At 40.6% G+C, this 22,277-nt stretch overlaps 3 protein-coding genes across 3 annotated transcripts; 1 reads left to right on the top strand and 2 right to left on the bottom strand.

Moving 5' to 3' along the window:
* Positions 1 to 609: 609 nt before the first annotated feature.
* Positions 610 to 4,619, bottom strand: zgc:153018 (Transmembrane protein 179-like). Its single transcript, XM_053631084.1, has 4 exons — positions 3,983 to 4,619; positions 2,999 to 3,136; positions 2,571 to 2,649; positions 610 to 2,448 (listed from the first exon to the last, which is right to left on the bottom strand). Exons 1-4 carry the CDS (start codon positions 4,303 to 4,305, stop codon positions 2,248 to 2,250), a joined length of 741 nt encoding a protein of 246 aa, XP_053487059.1. The 5' UTR covers positions 4,306 to 4,619; the 3' UTR covers positions 610 to 2,247.
* Positions 4,620 to 6,338: 1,719 nt separating this feature from the next.
* ttc9c (tetratricopeptide repeat domain 9C) lies at positions 6,339 to 13,644 on the top strand. Its single transcript, XM_053631085.1, has 4 exons — positions 6,339 to 7,865; positions 9,630 to 9,957; positions 10,345 to 10,527; positions 13,151 to 13,644. Exons 1-4 carry the CDS (start codon positions 7,854 to 7,856, stop codon positions 13,297 to 13,299), a joined length of 672 nt encoding a protein of 223 aa, XP_053487060.1. The 5' UTR covers positions 6,339 to 7,853; the 3' UTR covers positions 13,300 to 13,644.
* A 117-nt stretch (positions 13,645 to 13,761) lies between these two features.
* si:ch211-168f7.5 (dapper homolog 2) lies at positions 13,762 to 22,252 on the bottom strand. The gene is made up of 4 exons (XM_053631075.1): positions 21,601 to 22,252; positions 17,856 to 18,021; positions 16,993 to 17,202; positions 13,762 to 16,890 (listed from the first exon to the last, which is right to left on the bottom strand). The coding sequence occupies exons 1-4, from the start codon at positions 21,841 to 21,843 to the stop codon at positions 14,516 to 14,518; spliced, it is 2,994 nt and encodes a 997-aa protein (XP_053487050.1). The 5' UTR covers positions 21,844 to 22,252; the 3' UTR covers positions 13,762 to 14,515.
* Between the last annotated feature and the right edge of the window lie 25 nt (positions 22,253 to 22,277).

Genomic DNA, 22,277 nt, shown 5'->3' with positions numbered 1-22,277 from the left:
AGACTCTGAGTGAGTTGAATTAGATTGATTCCTAACTAACAGTATGTGGCAGTTAAAGAACAGGATTTATAATTAACACAACCCACAGTATTGAAAATCAACACTTGTGTCACCCAGTCTTGTCTTTAATTTATTTATTCATTTTCATATGGTTCATTTACATGTCACCCAGTCTTAACAAGAATTGTACATTGTAAGGATCACGCAGCTGAAATTCATGGCAGGGCTTCTGTTCACAAGCATTTTGTATCAAAGACCAATGTGCAGATGGATAACTTCCATCTGCACAGGTTCAATTATTTATGCAAACCTGGGTCTTTGCATATTTTTTCAGATGAGACAACTGTGAAATTTCTTCTAATACCAGTGTTAAATTATCTTCGATCAACCTTTAAGATGCGACAAGGCTTTCTAAATATTCTACATTTAAGCAGTTCAGAAACCTCATATATTTTTAAGTTTTAATATTGTCTCCTTTATTCTGATTAATGCCTCTGTGTGTTTTACTCACTATAGCTTTGTAAAACTCCCTATAACTTTGTAACTGACACAATTTTGCATTGATATTTCTACTAGTGTCAAAAACATTCCCTTTATGAGAACTGTGATTTGAGAATGAGATTTTCTTAATGTTTTTTTTCCCCTGCACTTGCTGTAACACATAATCAGGTACTTTAATAACAGAATATTGACAAATATATTTAAAGGGTATGCAATCCTGTGGTTTTTAGGTGTTGTCTTCTTTATTTACCTTCCTTCTTTTTTTGGCTTGCTGTCATAATTTTTACATCGTGGTGGCATGAACAAAAACAACAACACACCTGTAGCAATGGATTTTATACACTTTTTTTTTTTTTACTATTCACGAGTTGATATCAAATTAATTATAGATACAATAGTGGTACAAACAGAGGTATAAAACATGAGTATTAGCAATAATCACATTTACATACATTTCTCTCCCTTTACCTCCAGTTTCTCTCTCAGCTATTTGTGTATGTCACCACAGCCACTCAGTTCAGGGAGGTCAGAGGTCAAAGGCATGGTGCACATTCCATGAATTCTTGGGTTTTTTTCTCCATCATGCACGTCCCTTACTGATGTCAGATTCTGAATTACAACCAGGGGCCCAAGCAGGGCAAACAGAACAGAGGTGCCAACATTGCTAACATGGAAATTCTAGCAGGCCAAACTAGAGTGGGAAAAACTAAATTTGCCACAAAAAACTGAGCATATGTCGCTGGACGAGAAAGCTAATGTTTTCTAGTATCAGAAATACTTATAATTAGCAGCTCCTCCATGTTTAACCAAGCAAAGAGCCCACAGTCTTGCCAACTTGTGCTATACTGGCTCACAAGATCAATGCTCATGAATTCACAGGTCAAAATTGAAAAGTCAGTGCAAAACCACTACCAGAAGCAAACATGCATCTTACGTGTCCTTTCCCCTTCAGTGAACTGGTTCTTCCAGCAGGTGAACTTAATTCATATACAGCCTAACTGCTGTAGTTTTCAGGTGTCTCCTAGCAAGGGGTCAAAAATCATAATTGCTAAGGCTAAACCATAAATGTTGGCACCTCTGCAGTGGCTGTTTCCTCAGAGCTGTATCTACACACAGCATCATCCAAGAAACCTTCATGTGGCAGGGAGAGAATGTTTAAGCAACACACGACTGTACACTCAGCAGCATGCAAGAGAAGCATGCATAGCAATGTATATTTACAGTAAAGCAGCATGGGTCTGAACTGAGCACATGCAACATGCTAGTCTTCCTTCCCATTCACTTTGTCATATTATTTTTACTTGCATATTGCAAAGTTTTTGCAACATTTATCTTTCTGCAAGCGAACGTACACTGCATGTCATTAAAATGACATTTACCCTAGAAAGCTAAATACTAAAGACCCTGTTTAAAAGTGCTTGACAAACACAATTACAGTACAATAAGTATAGACTAAAACAACAATGTGTAAACAATACATATAGCTTATTTGTAACAACATTTCTCGTTCTTTGTTGTTCTAGATTTTTGTGTTTCCACTGTTCTTCATTATGTTTTTCACAGACATGCATGGACAGGTTTGTAGTGCAACATTACAGGATGCTCCATGTAAAAGTTGGAGCTTCTTCTTCAGAATTCTTGTATCTTTTTGTTTCCACTACCACAAACCTAGTCTAACCAGCACTAGAAAAGGCTTATGATTTGTGGATCAACATAAAAGAGCATATTTAGGGGATAGTTAAGGGATTAAATGAAGACGGCAGGTGGTTGCGGAGGGTGAGGGTGTTGACATGGCAGGGGACAATCTACATGAGACTGGCCCAACAGGAGCTCCTTCTCTCGGGACAGACACGGTCCGCTGATCTGCTGACTGTGAGAGTGGTAGAGTCTCAGGAAGGACAGAATGGAGTGAACCAACCACAGAGCTGTTAAACACCACAGAGAGATCTGCAGAGCAGAAAGACAGCGAGTGAGACAGTATTTACACAGCCAGCAACTTAAATAAAAATGTACACTCATTAAAATCACTTGGCAGGTAAAAAGGAAGGGATGTCCTATAACGTCTGTACCTGTGCACAGGTGAGCTCTGAGTAGAACGAGGAGGTTTCCACATCCAAGTAGAGGGGCACAGATTGCGACTCAGCACAGCTGAAGTAAGAACCGAGTCATGAATCAGGCACTGTTTATATTATTTTGCATGCAGCTCAAGTGTTATGCTAGGTTTAATTCAGGAAAATAAAAGACAGGAAACAAACTAAATTTAAGCAGTAAATGAGAGACAACTTTAAATTTGTTTTTTGGGGTTTTTTTCCATGCATTATAATGTCATAAATACCACAGTCAGAATAGCCTAATAGTCTGACTTAAAGGCTTTGAGTCACACTTCCTAAAACACCTAAACCATGATGAAAATTTCCCCACTGAGTAATGTTAGGTACTTTCAAAAGTAAATCCCTGGGCACTGATTCAGCTTGTGGTAATATCTGGATGATCTCACCTGTATGGTCGGGTGTTGTGGTCAGTGACGGTGTTGCACCAGGACACAAGTCCGAGGGTCAGAATCACACTTGCTCCTCCGGAAAGGAAGAGCACACACAGGCTCAGCAGCAGCGTGAGGAAGGCCGAGAACAAAGTGCTGCAACACAGACACAGGCAGAAATGTACCTTCTGAACCTGCACATGACACCTCTAACATTCTAAGTGCTTAACACACAAGTATACAAACTTTAAAAATCATTAACGTTACATAATTGAACCTTGTGGAACAGAAATGCACCAATATGCTATTCTTTTAATTTCGGAAGTGGCTAAAGGACTATATTATCTTAAAATATAAATAAATAATACATAAATATATAACAGAATAAAATAATATTTCAGTGGCAATGCCATGTAAGTCTAGTTATACTGTTATGTAGTGCATTACATGTATTAATATAAAAATTATCATGCTAATACCAATTAAGCTAACAAAACATAAATATTAAAAATATTTTAATAGCCCATATTCTTATAATTAGAAAATATATTTTGTAACGATCATAGTATACAACAATAATTGATTACTGATGCATTATTAATAATATACAATGTTGCTACCTCTACCTATATTATGATTATTATCACTTTGATGATGATTAATAACAATAATAACAATATTATTATTGTTAATAATAATAATAATAATAATAATTATACAGAAATTATAATATATTCTAATTATCATAGTATACAACAATAATTGATTATTGATGCAATAATAATAATAATAATAATAATAATAATAATAATATACACAATGCTGCTTCGTCTACCTTTTTTGAAAAAATATTATAATTATTATTATACTTATTATTGTTGTTGTTATAATAATAATAATAATAATAATAATAATAGCGTTGGCTATTCTAAAAATCTGTTTTTCAGGATATCCTCATCACTGTAACTATGCGGCTGTTGTTGTTGTTGTTTATGGACTCACTCGTCGTGGCGGCGGTGGAGGTAAAATAAACTCCTCCAGCTCTGTGTGGCTCCGTACAGCACCGTGAACACGCCGACGAACGTGGCGAACTGGCAGGCTGCCGGCGGCCCCCACTGCTGCACCACCAAGTGCGTCCCTGCCGCCAGCTGTGCGCCGATCGCGCTCTGGTTCTCGGAGCGCCAGAAGCCCTGACTGAACAGCGCACACCGGCCTTTAAACGCGGAGCCGTTCAGCGCTAACGGCACCACGACCAGCAGGCCTGCGATAACGGACAGGGCGTGGGCGGCGCAGTGCGCCAGCAACAGTCTCCGGTCCAGCTCCATGCTTAACAACCAGCTACTAAAACCTCGCGATGTTGCACAAACCCCAGACACACCACGCACGTGCTCTCGCGCTTTATGTTTATTGCTGTAAAGTGGCAGAAATTTCGGTCATGATCCACAAATCTCACGTCCAGCACGTATTTGTGTCGGGGTTCCTCCCCATCAGCATTCTGCTCCGCACGATGGCTCGGTCCCAAATTACACACACACAGTGCACGACTTAGGGTGTAGGAACCGTTCGCTCCTAGTATATGTAGTGCACTAATGTAGGGAGCACGGAGCCGATTGGGATTCTGCCTTCGTGACGTAATCGCCGAGGATTGGCGCGTTCCAATCCGCGTCATTGTAAAATCATTCAAATGTAATCTAGAGCAATGTGGAAAATTCCAGCAACTGTTCCAGAAAAAGTAAATGTACCAACACTGATAAGAGACTGAGGGTAAAGGATTATAACTGGGTAGATGTGATTGTACTCACCGTGTACTCATCCATTTTCTGTACTGTTTATCCTACACAGAGTCATGGAGAGCTTGGGGCCTATTCCAGGGCACTCTGGGCACAGGGCAGAGGAAACCCTGGACGGGGTGCCAACCCATTGCAGGGCACACTCACACTCACACTACAGATACACACACACCCATTCACACACTACAGACAATTTAGAGATGCCAATCATCTTTGGACTGGGGGAAGAAACCCCCAAGGCAAGGGGAGAACATGCACACAGGGCGGAGGCGGGAATCAAACCCCCAGCCCTGGAGGTGCGAGGAAAACATGCTAACCACTAAGACACCGCTAATGATTGTTCAGCTAGTCTTGTTGCACACACACAAAAACACAATTTCAGCTTTGGCCTATATGCAGAATAATAAAGAATTAAGCTAAACTACAATGCGATCCCAACTTCTGCTCCTAGCCTACGGATAGGAAGATCCATCATTTCGTTGCAATCATTTTGGTTTTGCCACCTATATCACAACCTTATTTCAGTAGATTTGTATATAATGTGACAATTCATAGGGCGGTAAAGTTGCGCCCTCAAATTGTAGTGGAAAATCAATCTTTCCACCCTAAGTCAAAAAAACTTCAGAGACAGAGGGTTTGTAGATGTCAAAAAGTAACTTAACTTTATTGAAACAATAAAGTGAGACAGTCTGTAGAGGGTCCGAATTATACATACACAAACATGTCTTTATATACCTCTCTGAAGCAGTAAAATTATCCCTAGGCAGGGCTTTCACCTTTTCTTTCTAGAAAAGACCAATCTCCATTGCCTTAACTAATTATTCACATCCATATGATACCTTATATTTGTGGTGCATGAGTAGTCAGTTGTATGTTCTTTAAAAGTTTTACCAGACCAGGGTTTTTTTTTTGTTTTGTTTTTTTTACTGTGTCACATAATTCATAAATAACATAAATATAGCCTCATCTTGGTACTTTCCTCCTGGGATTCTTATCTCTTCTTTTGACACTGATTTGCAAACTTAGGGGGCTTTTGTTTAGAAACCCATTTTCTGGTATGTGCCTAATTGCTCTTTTATTGCCACAAAGTGAAGCTGCTTTAGACAAACACAAAGTTCTTAATTTACTGCCATAGAGTGAAGCTGCTTTAGACAAACACAAAGCACTTAATGTACACATTTAGAATCCCACCGGTTAGAATGTGTTTTATAGTTTTAGATTATGCCTGTTGTGCAGAGGTATGGATTGACAACAAAACAATTAGGCCTACTGTTTAGTAAGACACAGAATAGTTCTAACTCGATACACACTTATAACTTGATCAACAAGTGTACTATGGATTTACATAATGATTCCCACAAGTAAGTCTTAACTGTTGGGTATACATTTTGTATACATACCAGATTATACCTGATTAACATATCCAAACTTTAGTAAACTTTGTAGTTACACACATTGAAACATTAGTCAGCTTTGTAGTTACACACATTGATTACACTTTATATCCTATAACATCTCCAGTATCCCTTGTTTGATCCTAAACTCAGATTACTGTCTGTGTGGACTTTCGCATGTTCTCTACCTGTCCGTGAGGGTTTCCTCCAGGTTCTCTGGTTTCCTCCCGCTCCCAAAAACATGCTGGTAGGTGGATTGATTATGATAAATTACCCCTAGGGGTGAATGAGTATATACATGGTCCCCTGCAATGGTCGGGTGTGATCACACCTTGCACCCAGCGCTGCTGACATAGACTCTGGACCACCATGAAGCTGAAGGAATGACAGTTTATCTTATGAAAGGGTGAAGTACATATTAGTGTAATAAAAATGGCATAACATAGGTTGATGTATCTCAAAAACTAAACCGATTTTTTTTTTTTAGCAATTATGCTGTATTCGTGGTGTCTTGTAAGTGGTCATGCTGAGCTGAGCAAGTTGTTAAAATATCATTTCATATAGGGGGAAAAACATGGATGCCTCCACTTCTTTTGTTTGCACTATCAGAGCACGTAAAGTTTATAAAAAGCTACTTTAGCCGCACTTTTACAGTTAAAGGCCTGAGTGGCTGCTGTTGCTGTTCTGTTATACTGAACTTCAAACATTCCTACAACATTTTGGACTGAAATTGCAGCACAGCAACAACACAGAACAGCGCAATAAGCTGTCCGGCTGACGCTAGTGATAATGCTAACGTTGATTATTTTCTTCTCAAAATAGCGATTAGCATGGTCACTGTTATAGATTTAACCAAGTACTGTGTCTGTATATTAAATAATCTAAAACCAACAGTGCTATAAACTCATTTAAAAGTAGAGAAGGGGCACTTCTCCATACTGTTCAGTGTGTACGGCCATGTTGATTTGACGCCACTGCATAAACTGGGAAGGCACTGGTAGTTGAGAAGATGACCCCAAACTGGTGAGTTGAAAATTCAAATTGAGGGGCATTTTCGGTGTTATTCTTGCAAAGAAGAATGGGAGAAACTGCCCCAAAATAGGTGTGCCAAGCTTGTAGCATCATACTCAAAAAGACTTGAGGCTGTAATTGGCGCCAAAGGTGCTTCAACAAAGTATTGAGCAAAGACTGTGAATACTTATGTACATGTGCTTTTTTGTTTTTTTATTTTTAATAAATTTGTTTTCATTGCTATTATGGGGTACTGTTTGTAGAATTTTGAGGAAAATAATGAATTTAATCCATTTTGGAATAAGGCTGTACCATAACAAAATGTGGAAAAAGTGAAGCGCTGTGAATACTTTCCGGATGCACTGTAAGTGTTGTTGTTTTTTTGTTTTTTTTTTTAAATATATACCTTGGATGCATGTAAATCTATTGTATAAGACCTTTAAATCTAAATTAGGCACGTTTCAAAACCATAATAGGTGCGCTTTAATTCCTATCAACCGAGCTCTGTGTAATGTTTATTTAGTGGCGCTAGGGGGCGGTAAGTGTCTGATCTGAACTGAAAGCTACACACCATAAACGAAGAACGAAGCAGTTTCTAGCGCTTTTATCAGTTTTGATTTCAAAATCTGGATCTTTTATAAATAAGTACATTATTTAACCAACTATAGCCTTACACTAATGGACAAGAAGGTAAACTAGGACATCATTTCTTAGTGTTTTGTGGTTGTGGTATATTTTAGTTGAGGGGGCGGTGGCTAGCATGACTGCATGCATCTCATTGAAAACAAATTAGCGAGCTTAAATCTTAATATTACATGTTCATATGTTGGATTTGCTAAAGGATCATATAGACATGGGACTAAGGTCATTTCAGAGCATCATGCACTCAAGAAAACCTTTAAAACTGAGTTGTAAATTAGGAGATAACTAGTTTGGTACACGAGAATTTAAACTTTGAAGTGTTTTGTGTGTCAAAGGGCAAACATTAATCTCATGGCTGAAAGCAGATCCCCTTCACTACACTACACACTGCACTATGTGGCGAGTTTGGCTAATTTTAGTCAGGAATAAAAGCACACTAATGACTGGTACCCCCTATATATCTATAGGACAAAACTTAGTTTGAAGAATAATATAATTTGTTCCTTGATGCAAAATGAATTGATACATATTGGCATTATTGTACGGGTTTGTAGTAACTAGTACTATAAGATTTTGATTAATTAAAGGAAAACTCCACTCTGAAACACATTCAACGTGTTTATATTGAATTATTTGTGGTGAGTTTAGTGATTCAGGAGCGAAATCATTAGTTGGGGCTGTATTCTTGTTATTCCTGTGAGAAATTAGCAGTCTTTTGCCGTGCTGACGTCGGGGGGCATTGCTAGTGCAGCTACAATGGTGTTTAAGTATGGGATTAGATTTGTGCTAAAAGTATGGTAACTTTTCAAAAAACGAACAAAAATATGCAAGAAGAAACATGTAAAGCACCTTGAAACTGAAAACAATGAACTCAGTGGCAAAAATGTATTTAATTTCAAATAAATGGCATTCATTGTTAAGTTTTCTGTTCGTAAATCCTAATCATGGTTTATCAATGCGCTGACAGAGTTTTCATTTATGCTTTCAAAGTTTTTGTTTACATGCAAGTTTACATTCACCATTCTGGCACAAACCTCTTGTGTGGGTGGGGCTTTACAGCGATATACTCTCATTGGCTAGTGAGATTTGGATGGACAACTCTCTGACTTGGAAGTAGAGACTTCAGTGTCACGAGTTTTGGAGAGCGTTCTGGATGTGGTTCTCTGTATAGTTATAGTGTTTGTAAATATTGGTTTGGAATTCATATTTGAGGTTTGAGTAGTCTCATACGACTATTTTTGCGAGATGAGCTCAGAAGCAGCACGGAGCATCGCTGTCATTGTCATCAACGCCATCCTCCTCCTCCTCAGCCGGACACTCAAGATGTCAATCCAAATCTCACTAGCCAATGGGAGTAAATCGCTGTTAAGCCGGCCCACACGTGAGATTTGTGCCAGAATGGTGAACGTAAACTTGTGATGCGTAAAGAAAAGTTTGAAAGTGTAAATGAAAACTCTGTCATCGTGTACATAAACCATGATTAGCGAAAATGAAGCTTAGAAAAGTTAACAATGAATGCTGTTTATTTGAAGACAATGTTAATCTATTTTTTTTTAACAGTCAGATTTCACTATTAGGCCCTAAACAACAAAAGAGCAAGGTCATCTCTTCCCACTCACCAGTTTTACAGCAATGGTCACTTAATAAGAAATACAACATAGAAGTTGTGGAAACAACATCGGAATCAACGTAAAAAAAAAAAGGAAACGAACAGTGTACACATACTTTAATGGGTAATTTCTAGTTACTCTGAGATTTTGCAGTCAATGTGTTTTATTAAGTCAGACAGAGAAACTTCATTTTATGTTTCAGTCCGAGTCTGATTCTATTGATGATGGAGTCTCAGAGGCAGAGAGCTGCTCTGCCTCATGCATGGGTGCTACCGGAGGCTCGGACTCACGGGTGGACTCGCAGCTGGCTGATGCCGTACGCTTAAAAACGGAGGGTAATGCATTTTACCGCGAGAAGAATGTGCGCAGCGCCATCGGACGTTATCACCGCGCCTTGCTTGTGCTTCGTGGTCTGGACTCAGAAGTGACATCAAGTCTTAAGGCCTTTAGACCCCAGTCTCCTACCCTCACACCAGAGCAAGAGGAACTGCTCAGGAGCACGCAGATTGACTGCTATAACAACCTAGCAGGTAGGTGTTACTAGATAACAGTAGTTGCAGATTGACCAAAATTTTGCAAGTGTAGTGTTGAATTAAGTCTGTGCTCTTTACTGCTTCTGAGGCAGCTTTTCCCCATCTGCTGATGTTTGCACACATGCACCAAGAAAGCAAATTACTGATATATATGTGCGCACACATACATAAGCACTGAATAGCCTGATTATTGCCTAAAATCCAGTTGTCTTTAATTATAATGTTCACCTAAAAAGATCCCATAATATTCTCTTTAGATGATGAATAGAATAAAACAGTATCTGGTCAAAACAAAACGATTAGAAAATCATGATTGTCAAGTTATTTGTGTCTCTTGTAGACAACTGTATCCTGCTCTAAAAGTTGATTTTCTGTGTTGAGCAGCGTGTTTACTGCAGCGTGAAGTTGTGGACTACGCCCGTGTGCAGGAGTACAGTTTGAAGGTACTGCAGTGGAGGGCTGGAGATATTAAAGCCCTGTACAGAGCTGGAGTAGCCACCCTGGAGCTCGGTGATGCTCAGACTGCCCGACATTACCTTCTTCAAGCCAGCAGAGGGAAACCTAATGGTAAAAATTTACTTGTATCCTTAAAAGCCACACGAAAAGCCTTTTAAACACAAAAGCTTTTTCCCCTCACTTTTTGTGGATGTAAGATCCAAGTACAGTCTATGTAACTGATCAATTGATAGTTGATTGAGTGCAATTCAGGAATCAAATGAACAACCAGGAACAACACCAGAGTGGATTTTTGCTACGGATGCCTGACACACACATGATTTTAGGAGACTATAAAAAATAACAGGAAGTTTCATTCAACAAAATTCAATGAAAAAGTGGTATTTAAGTGTTCTTTATTAATGTATGTTAAGGTTTATCATATGAATAGCATCAGACATTTAACATGTGAATCAGTGAAGTGAAATATGGAACAAGCTTTCTAGAGAGTAAATACACTAGTTCACCACTTTATGTTAACAGTTGTCTTCATACATTTACATACTAAATAATAACTGAATTTACACAAATGAACCAGTTCAAAAGTTTACACCAATCATCCTGTTCAAAAGTTTACAACCTCTGGCTCTTAATGTAGCATGTTACCTTCTTGCGCATCAGTGAATGTTTGCAGCTTTTGTAATAGTTGTGTACGAGTCCCTCAGTTGTCCTCAGTATGAAAAGATGGATCTCAACATCATATAGCCACTGCTGGAAAGTGGTCAAATATACAGAAGATGCTGGAAAAGCAAAAAATGTGCAGGACCTGGAGGATTTTTCTGAAGAGCAGTGGGCAGTTTAACTGCTCAGGACAAACAAAGGATTCATGAACAACTATCACAAAACATAAACACAGTCGTTGATCATCCAGGTAACGACACACAGTATTAAGAATCAAGCGTATGTAAACTTTTGAACGGGTTAATTTGTGTAAATTCAGTTATTATATATATATATATAGTCTTGTGGACTGTATGTAAACATTTGTTCTGTGAAATAGCTTATTTAGGGCATCTAAATAAAAAAATTAAAATGCAAATTTAATAATCCTTCTATTATTATTATTATTATAAACATTTTGCAGATTCTGTAAGGGGTGTGTAAATTTATGAGCACAACTGTAAATACACACACACACACACAGGTCAGCATCATAAAACCATGGACAGTCCACCACTACCGCCATACTCCAAGCATAGTATCATGTCTGTCCATGCAGATGTGTTTCTGCAAGGTTAACAAATTCTGAACTAGCTGATGCATGACATGGACTTGGTTAATGCATTTGCTAAGGAACTGAACTTATATTTTCCTTTTTCTTTTTTTTGTGCTACTTTCTTCTCTAAAGTAGCATTTTCAAGACAGCTGTATTAAGAGTTGAGGGTGAACTTTAGTCCTTTTAGGAAAATAAAAGGAAGAAGTCCTTATACAGGTGCATCTAAAAAAAAAAAAAAAAAAAAAAAAAATTGTATATTGTGGAAATTTTTTAAAACATTTTTTTCCGTAATATAATTCAAAAAGTGGAACTTTCATATATATGGTATGGAGGCAATCAGCCTGTGGAACTGCTGAGGTGTTCTGGAAGCCCAGGTTGCTTTGATAGCAGCCTTCAGCTTGTCTGTATTGTTGGGTCTGGTGTCTCTCATAGATTCTCTATGGGGTTCAGGTCAGGTGAGTTGGCTGGCCAATCAAGCACAGTAATAGCATGGTCAGTAAACCAGTTACTAGTAGTTTTGGCACTGTGGGCAGGTGCCAAGTCCTGCTGGAAAAGGAAATCAGCATCTTCATAAAGGTTGTCAGTAGATGGAAGCATGAAGTGCTCTAAAATCTCCTGGTAGACGCTGCATTGACTCTCGACTTGAGAAAACACAGTGGACCAACACCAGCAGACGACATGGCACCCCAAATCATCACTGACTGTGGAAACTTCACACTGGACTTCAAGCAACTTTCTAGCTTTCTAACTTTCAAGCAAAATTCTGTGCTTCTCCACTCTTCCTACTGACTCTGGGACCTTGATTTCCAAATGAAATGCAAACTTTACTTTCATCTTCTCCATGATTGTGGTTGTGTTTACTGAACCAGACAGAGATTAAAGGCTCAAGAAACCTTTGCAGGTGTTTTGTGTTAATTAGCTGAATAGAGCTCAGGTCTTCTCAGGTCGACATTTCTGTATTATAAATTCTTTATTCTAATATTTTGAGATACTGGATTTTATATTTCCATGAGCCGTAAGCATCAAGATTAAAACAAAAAAAAAGGCTTGAAATATTTCACTTTGTGTATTATATCTAGAATATGAAAGTTCCCCTTTTTGAATAAAATTACAGAAAAAAATACTGTACTTTTCCACGTTATTCAATTTTTTTTAGATGCGCCTATATATCATTAGTTAATTCTCAAACAACATAACTTACTTAATAAATAGTTTTAGTTTGTTGTCTACTGTTATAACAGTATTATTTTTTTGTGTCACTGTAATGTGAAACGTAGTTCTAGCTTAAGATACAGACATACGACACTCAAATGCTGGAGCAGCACACACTTTAAAAATACTATTATTACAATTAGACTTAAAAATATACATAAAAGTATAACATACATCATTTTGTACTACAAGTCACAGCACCAGCTGGAGAAGGTAAGAAAGGACTTTTTGTGCATCAAATAACATTATTGGTTGTATGTTTTTCAGATGCCAACGTCAAGAAACAGCTCCAGCGGGTGGAAGAGAGGCTCAGCAAAGACTTCGAAAAGGAGAAAGCTCTCTACAAAGGCATGTTCAATAAACAGAAACAAGCAGAAGAAGAGGATGCTGTAGAGAAGAACCCAAACCAGGTGTGAGAAGCTCAGAAGATCTGCACCAGCTTAAAAGATGAAGAATGAAACTGAAGAGAAATGGCTTACCAAAATGTGGGCTACACGTTGCCAAGGGCATGGAATATAAACCCCAGTAAGGGGTTTAATGAGAGTACAGATCTCTTGCCAAGACTGAATCAGAATGAGGGCAGACTGTTATGACTGGGCAGTTTGAAAATTAAAAGCCTTATTAGTCCATTGACTGTGGCTTCACCAGATATCAGTTAACTGCTGTTCAGGTTTCTGTTTCCTCTGTGTGTAAGTGTTTATACCATCACATGAGAGCTTGTCATCTTTCAGCACTGTTCTATAATAAATATTTTTTGAAAATTGTTTATTTTTCATTTATTTAAGACTGAAGACTATTGGGATCTAATACTGCAGATTGCAAGATTCCAATTGTTGTGCCAAGGTGAACTGTTTCATGGCATTAGGGGCATATACACTAGCCACATTCAAAACAAGAGGAATCGATTTTCATTTTAAGTCTTTATTAATACTGAGTCATTTAACACAGAAATCTTATTTATTTTAAAGTCCTGAGCACACTTCATATTACACAACATACTGTACTTTCTGATTTTAATCTGTGTTTTACGGTAAATGCACTAAACCCTATAGTGCAAAGTATATAGTTTTCTAAATAACACCTAGAGTACACTGGTGCACCTTGAGTATAATAATGCACAGAGACACAGTATAGAGTTGCATGCAGAGGCACAGAAACTTGCAGAAAGAAAGAGCTGTTTAACATATACTCCCACATTATCAGAAGTTGTGTAACTTGGCAGTATTGGTGCTCAAACTGTTTTCCCTTACACACATTAATCCTGGTTCTAGCCTTTATAACTGGGCTGCATGTCTTGTTCTACAGTAAATAGAATCATGTTTTTGCAATTAGTTATATGCAAAAATAATCAAATGCTGCATTTCTACACATTTCAAACATCTATAGTTAAACACAGCACATTAAATTGGTGAGTTACAGGATATCTTTTTTGTTTGCCCCTTAAGTGCTGACCAATCTTAGGGCTTCCCACTGAAGTTTCTGTGATGAACTCAGGTCCATAACTTGTAGCATGGCAAGCATTTGCATGGTTTGCCTATATCATACAATCATTAGTGATTGTCCGTTCACTATCCTGCCATATCTGAAATACAGTTCTGTCGAAGGTTTGGCCGCTTTTCCTGCCTGCTTTTCCTAGTCTTTCTTTTTTGATTTCTGGTTCTTATTGAAACTGAGGGACCTCATTGAGCCAAAGATTTTTCTCCCAAGGTCACGAAATGATCGGGAACGGGTTAGAGGGGCTGACGGAGGTGGAGAGGGAGAAAGGGATGGGGAAGACAGGGGAGATATTGAGTGAGTGCTTCCCTCCAGGCTTTGTGAGCGAGAGAGATGGAAAAGACTGGCAGTGGATGAGTGATGTTTGTCCTCTTTCCTGACTAGATTTTGCCCACGTTCTGTACCTCGTCCTTCACGTCCAATCTCCAAGGAGGAGCACCAGTGGTTGTTCTGGAGATGGACTTCCCGTTTTTGGGACCGGGATGACAGGAAACCCTGAGATTCACTCCGAAATAAAGCTCTCCTGGATAGTCGAAGACTGGAGCTATGGCCATCCCAGTTTGTCCCTTTCTTTCTAGAGAGATTATTCTCTTTTCGTTCCTGTACCCTGCTTGACGAAGTCTCTTTTAAAGAAGTATGCCTCCATCCAATGTCTCCAACCCTTTCCTCCCTTTCCAACTCTTCCTCCCTCCCCCAGAGTCTTGATTCAAAACCTTTCCACAACTTGTTGGCTTTCTTTGGAGTCCGCGAGCCTGCTTCTTCCTCCCAGCAGCTGCTGTAGTCTCTTCCTGAGTAACTGCTGACTGTTGATGCTCGCACCAGCTCTCTGGAGACATGCTTGCCCTGATAGAGCCCTTCCCCATCACCACTCCTCCTCCAGCCTCTCTCCTGAGACTTCCACCCAGTCGCAGCTCCGGCATCTTGCCTGAGGGAACCACCACGAGGCCTGATGGCGCCTTCCAGTGGAGAACCACAGGGGTGGATGTGCGGAAGAGAGCATTGGGAAGGTGAGTCCCGCCGAAACACGGATAGCTGAGCAGGTGTAAATGGTGAATTTGAAAGCAGTCGAGGAGGAGAATGAACTCGCGAACGAGATGAGGAGCCAGGAGAGGAGGCAGAATCTGAGTAAGTGTGGGGTAAAGGCAGGATGGGGGACGTGTGGGAAGGCGTGGGACCTGAGTGATCAGAGCGAGGGCTGTTTGACTGTGTTGTATGTATCAAATGGCAATCTGAATGGGTAATCTGTAGGCGATGCTGCTGGGAAATGTAGTCAGTTTCGATGGCACCACTTCCTGCCCAGAGGTTTGAGGATGAATTTGAATAAAAACCAGATCGATCTTCATAAGCAGTAGGAAGGGGGATTCGAGAGGAACGAGGTGTTGGAGCATTACATGGAGAAGCTGATCCTTCGCCCCTCTCTCTTTCATTCCGGAAGCACTCTGCATCCAGCTCCACCCCTTCCTCCATAAGCCCTACTACCACCGACCTGGGCAACCCAGACACACGTGAGATCTCACACACCACCACTGAATCCTCACTAAGTTTAGCAGGACTTTCTGGGGCTTTTGAAGGGGGGCAGCCTTCTGCCTCCTCTCGTGGTGCCCCACTCCAGTCCAAGGACTTTGAAAAGTTAAGTGAACCAAAAGTCTTTCCGGTGATCTCCATTGACCCACGATTACTAATCGTGGATGGGCAGGTGGATATACGAGGTCTGCTCCTCCAGTTTGGAGTGCTGGTGACTGTAGTTGAAGATGAAGCAGGGGAGGCGGTTGGAGTGATGAAGTTGCCACTAAGATGCCCGCATGAACCTGACGCCTGCTCATTTATGTTTTTAGCATCAATATTCAGCGTTTTATTCAAACTAGGATTAAGGTTCAAATTTAAGTTCAGGTGAAAACTAATATTGAAATCCTCCCCGGTGACAGACGGCAGGTTTCCAAGGTTGATCGAGTTCCTGCTAGCTTTCTTTCCAATGCTGCTCAGATTAACTCTAGCAGAATTGCCCAGAAACGACTTACATGGGGTCAAGCTGGTCAAGCTGGAGGAGGAAGCGCTCTTTGGATGGACTCCTTCATAACATGAACCTGCAGAGGCCTTTTGAGATGCTCGATTGGAAGTCTCAGCAGTCAGCCTGCTGTGGTACTGATGCACTAATCTGCTTATGTATTGCTCCAGCTGTGTTAGAGATGGAGAAGGTGGAGGTTGGGGCCTCACAGGGGGCTGTTCAGGCTCTGGTTCCCCAAGCTGGTCCCCCTGTGGGCTGGGAGAGCGTTCTGTGGGGGAAGGATTCTGGCAGGAAGTAAACAGGGGACTCTGCAAGGCTACTGCATGGAGTGGGCTAGGATAAGGGTACACCTCTTTTGTCTTCCGCGAGACCAGGTCGGAGCAGAATTTGGGGTCTAGTTGCAGCTGTGGATAGGTGGTGGAGGTTGACAACACACCTCCTCTCTGTGCTGCCCCTAGACTAGAGCAGAGTCCAGTCAGAAACATGAGCCCGTCAATCTCTAGTTCACCTGTTGATCAAGTATCAACAAGACCACGTTATACAGCTATCACCGCACAAATATGAGTGATAAAATAAACGTGATAAAAGTGATTAATAATTCTCCTCCTACCAGTAGAAGCAGGCCTCCTGTCTCCTTTTTGGGCTGTCCCTCTTGAGTTCTGTCCATTCTGTGCTTCATCCTCCCTCCACTGGGTGGTACTGTGGTCCAGCGAGTGAGGCCTGCATGGTCCCCCCATTTTAAGTGGACCTCCAGGAGCTGCCTCACTAGCCACCGAGTAACAGGAGTCTGAGAGTGAGCTCCCACTGACTGAGTAAAAACCTGTGGAGAAGAGCAGAAAGTATGGGGGAGGGTTGCACAAATGTACATCGGACAAAAGAGTAGACTCATGGGTGACAGAGGATATAAATTAAGGAATAAGAAAAAAGGGCAGGGTTAATGTTTACCAAAGGCTGCACAAAGCTGTTAAACATACATAAAGTGATTATGAGCCTGACGTGGAAAGTAAACACTGAATATTTCTTTTTGCACAATGTTAAGCAGCCATTAAATCTGCAACTGTCAGGAATTATACTACTGTTTCATATGAGCTGCATTTAACTTCAGGGATCAGATTAATATTCATTCTGAAAACAATGACAATTCTCTAGTATCTTTCAGGTACAATATTTACTCAAGTTTAAAACATTTGTGAGCTTCTATTGCTATTAGAAATGCAAGTTAAAAAGCAAGCTGTGAACATGCAGCAGAGTGGAACAAAGTCCAGCAATAAACCCTCTCAAAGAAAGGAGTGGGCTTTGAAGACCATGCCCCCTCTATGCAAGTACAAAGCTCCTTAAGAGTCTATGCAGGTACAGGTGTTAATTTTCAAAGGGACTTCATGAAAACTTTGTGCAGTAGCTATATTTGCAGGAGCAAACAAATGGGCTTCACTTGTTTGAAGTCTTTTTGATGTTGCGAATTAACAGCAGTACCTGAGCTGGGTCTGGAGTCACAGTCGAGTGAAATGGTGCCAGTGGGTTCTGGAGTGGGAGGGGAGAGAAGGTCTGATGGAATGTCCCATGAGAGAGTGGACCAGCGGGAGCTTGTGCCCTCTGCAGCCCTGATGCCTGGCACTATAGAGTCTGCTGGAGAGGGAGTCTGAGAACAGAAAGCAGATGGCACAGGGAATGCCGGCACATGTTAAAACAGGCCACGGGTGGTAATTACAGGGCAAGAACAGCAGAGATGTTTATGTTTACAAAATTCCAAAATAGTACTTCGGCAGCAAGCCATTAACTTCACACAGCTATTAAAAGTGTTCAGAGACAATGCTGCCATTTCAGGTCATAATAACTGGTACTCTACACAATACCAGAGTACTTGAAAAGCCACGCATATTAGAGATCACTGCTTTGAATGTGTCAAAGTTCATCTTAAAATAAGTTCTGAAATCCATGGTATTTATGGAGTGCAGTAACTGAGCTGTTTCATGCTCCACAAAGAACCATGCTTTAAATATCATCTTACACAATTAACCATTGTGTGATTCTTGTTACGTCTGATCAGTCCCCTGCTTCACTGTTCTCAGTTTAACACACAATGCAGGTGACTCGTAATAGCGCTGAAGAACCAACCCCCCGGGGGATGGGAGAGTTCATAAGGAAAGAATGGAGGGAGCGACAGATGACGAAACAAAGAACCAGGGAAAGAGGACGAGGGGGCTGAGGGATTTTTATAAAGAAACTTTGACCGCACTCATCTCTGCTCTAGCAGTTTACCCTCAATTCCTTTTCTCCTAGTTTAGAAATATAAGGCAGAAAAACACAAAAGAAAGACAGTGTCAGAAGCAGTGAGAGGGTGAGAGATTGAGAGCAGAGGACGGATGAAGGTCTAAGACTCAGCGAGAGGGGACGGATGGAGATTGATAACAAGGAAAGAGAGCATGAGTCAGTGGGAAAGCGCGCGAGAGAAAGTAAAAGAGAGCGAGCGGGGGCTGGGTTGCCTAGTGAGAGAAACACCATGAAGGAGGCATTTTAAACCCCTAGCACACACACACACACACACACACACACACACACAACACTCCTGGATGTGACTACCACCCCCTCTTCAGTGCTGCGTACTGCTGAGCCACTCTGTCTCTCTATCCCTCGCTCTCGCTCTCTCTCTCTCTGTGTCTTTTTCTCTCACTTCGCCCACACAACCAATTCAGCAGCAATACTTATCTCTCTCTCAGATAGAGGAATATTTTTTCCCTCAGCAGATTGATGTTATGTAAGAATACTGCAATCATCACTGAATATGATATAAATATGTTACTTATATAGGCCTATATGGAATCGTTTTTGGACAAAGTCTTATGCTGAAAACTTATGTACTTATCCCTTATGTTTTGGTCACTACACTGTTCAATGCTTCCTTAAGTGGTTCTTTGTATATTTAAGAGTTCTAGTTTGGAATCCTTTCTGATAGACAACCAAGAAGCAACTAAAGAGCCATTAGGGGTTCGAGATCTGACCTTTTTTTTAAAAAAAAAAAAAAAGGGTGTGTTTATCAGTGCTTGTCCCAATGTTCCACTGATTTGATAGCAATACAAATGCAAAATCCATTTTAACCAGTTTATTTTTTTTATCACTATTATATGCAATATAGACAATCCGAGCAGCATTGATGGAAATACAGGCTCCCCCTTGTTGGTATATTTTTGTTGGTTTACCACTCAGTCAACTCAATTTTCCCTTTTCCATAACTACTCTAATCTATACTACATATAATTTTGCTATTATATATCATTTTGCTAATAGCAAAATTAACTAACCAACGTTCCCACTTTAAAATCTGATTAATAGCTAAATTAAAATCAAGTTTCAAATTGGAAATGTTGTTTAGTAATCTAATATTGCTTATAGTAAGACTTAAAATTGGTCATTTTAACCTGAAGGGCACAGAAGGGTTAACATCACACACAAACACATCACTGCTTTCCTACCAGGTTTAGCCCAAACATAAAATTATGAAACAATCTCCCAGACAAACACAAAGTAATGACTGTTCAGACACAGCATGTTCATACATGCTGTGTATATGAAATGCATGTACTGTACATTATAAAAGTATGACATTACAGTTGATTTGATTATACAAGGAAAGAAGGTTGGGGGATGAGCAGCAGTGCCAGGGTTAGAGAAATCTGATACAGGTCTTAGAGCAGTGTCATGAACATGGCTGGCCTTTTTCCAGCAACTCATCAATTTAAAAGGAGCAGTTGGACACACAGAAAGAGAGTTATATAAGATTAATGATAAAAAAGGGTCACAAAATGACTAGAAAATGAGAAAATGTGGGAGGTGTGGGAGGTGCTTTAGTGTGATCTCTCTTGTTTAATGTTAGAGCACTTACTGGAGCTCTCATATCAATGTCACCGGACGTGTGCAGACATTAGTGTCATAAGTCTACTCAATCACAAGACAGTCATTAAGGACTGGCTTTTCTTTTTCCAGTGCCACCCAGAGCGAGACGTTTTTGAAGATTCAAGGACAACATATTTATTGCCATCTGTGATTTTAAAGATGATTTGTTTTTAAGCTTTAACTGTTGAGTCAGTGTTGAATCACTATTGAAAGTTTTCAGACACTGTGTCCAAATAATATCTAAATGACACAATACAATGTGTCACATTCGGGAGTTGAACTCATTGGGAACCTTGTGCAACCATGTGGACTGCTCTCCATCTCCTAATGTCTCGCTCGCTCTTTACCAATCACTGACGAGCTGATGACACAAGCAGCATAATAATTTGAACATGTTCTTCTTATGCAAAATGGCAGATGTGTTGGCGGAAAAGCAAGAAACAAACCCAGATGATGACTAATCGTTCCTACATTTTGCACCACTATGTTACTGCATCTCAGTCTGATCTGATCAATCCGAGTTATTGAGCGTTGGGATCTTTGGAAATTAAGTGTTGCAACCAACTGGTTAATAATACCTCCGGCCACTTGTGTGTGATTTCTAAATGAGTGTGTAAAAACAACTTAATATGCATTATTGAGTTTTTGCTGTGGGATACTGAATGTGAAGAAAAAAAAAACAACAAGCAAAAAAAAAAAAAAACACTTAGCAGAGGTGAATATCTCCACTGTGTTACATGTGGCTACTTCACATCTGTTCATTTACACAGTATCTTCCTTGGGCACAGGCCATTCTTAACCCCAGTGTCATTTCAGACAAGCACTTCCCCCAATCTTCTCTCCTTACACAGACACACACACACACACACACACAAACACTGACTTGGAAAAAGGCCTATTGCTCCATCAAAAAGCCTTTCATACCTGGACAGGAGCTCACCTTGTCACATCAGCTCACTAACCTCAACTCACCAAACCAATACTGTGCCAAATCTTAATGAAAACCTGATCAAGTAAATCATCTAGACATTGTACACCCAGCAAGACTATTCTGAATCCGTGTGAACTCAACACCTGTTATGTTCAGTGGTCCATAATACGCTTATTCAACCTTGGCACGTAGAGAATGCCTACAAGGTGTATGTATGTGTGTGTGTGTGTGTGTGTGTGTGTGTGTGTGTGTAACCTTTAATTGTAAATAGTGCCACCCTGGTTTGCTGACGTCACTGCCACCAAAACACAGTGCAGGTGTTTATTGCCCGAAATATTCCAAGATTTAGGTTAGAAACGAAGGTCCCCATGGGAATTAAACCCCGTCCCCGCTGACCTGTTGCCTGAAGGTGGTTACTGCACCATCATCGGCGGCGCTGTCGAGGTTCTCCCGGTGGTCGCAGTGGCCATCCGCTGTGTTCCCGCTCTCATCCAGCACAGAGTCGATCAGCTCCAGCTGTCGTCCTCGGAGAACATCCAGCTCCACGATGCCGGCCAGCGTGGCTTTGAGTCGCTCTCCGATGCGGACTCGCTCACTCCCGGACCACAGCGAGTTCACGCAGCTCCTGCGCCCCGACATCCTGTGCGTGTAGTCAGGGTCCGACAAGCGCGTGCGATTCGCCTGCCTCTGTATGTGTGTGTGCGTGCGTGTGCGCGTGTTCCAGCCGGTGCACCGTTGATTGTCAATGCGGCATCAATGTTACCGTGTTACAGTGTGCGACATCTGGAGCATCGCGTTTATCTCCTGTTATCTAAAAACGCCGCGTAGAGTCCGTGGGAAAATGCACTGACGTTCTCCAGCTAACTCAAGTGCTAACTTTCGCATTCACGCGTGTAAAAAAAACACGGATGATCATTCCTGAATCTTATCTTTACCCGCAAAACCGAGCGACCGTCCTAGATCACATATAACCCATCCAGCCTGGTCCTACCTCCTCCACATTCACATTCCTGTCCATGATGCCGATTCCGTTGATTCAGTTATGCGTAAAGCATTGCACGGCACTGCAAACG

Source organism: Ictalurus furcatus, chromosome 8 (assembly GCF_023375685.1).
Source record: "Ictalurus furcatus strain D&B chromosome 8, Billie_1.0, whole genome shotgun sequence".
Taxonomy (NCBI): Eukaryota; Metazoa; Chordata; class Actinopteri; order Siluriformes; family Ictaluridae; genus Ictalurus; species Ictalurus furcatus.
Note: the sequence above shows the minus strand (reverse complement) of the source record. Positions and strands in the feature narration are given on the sequence as shown.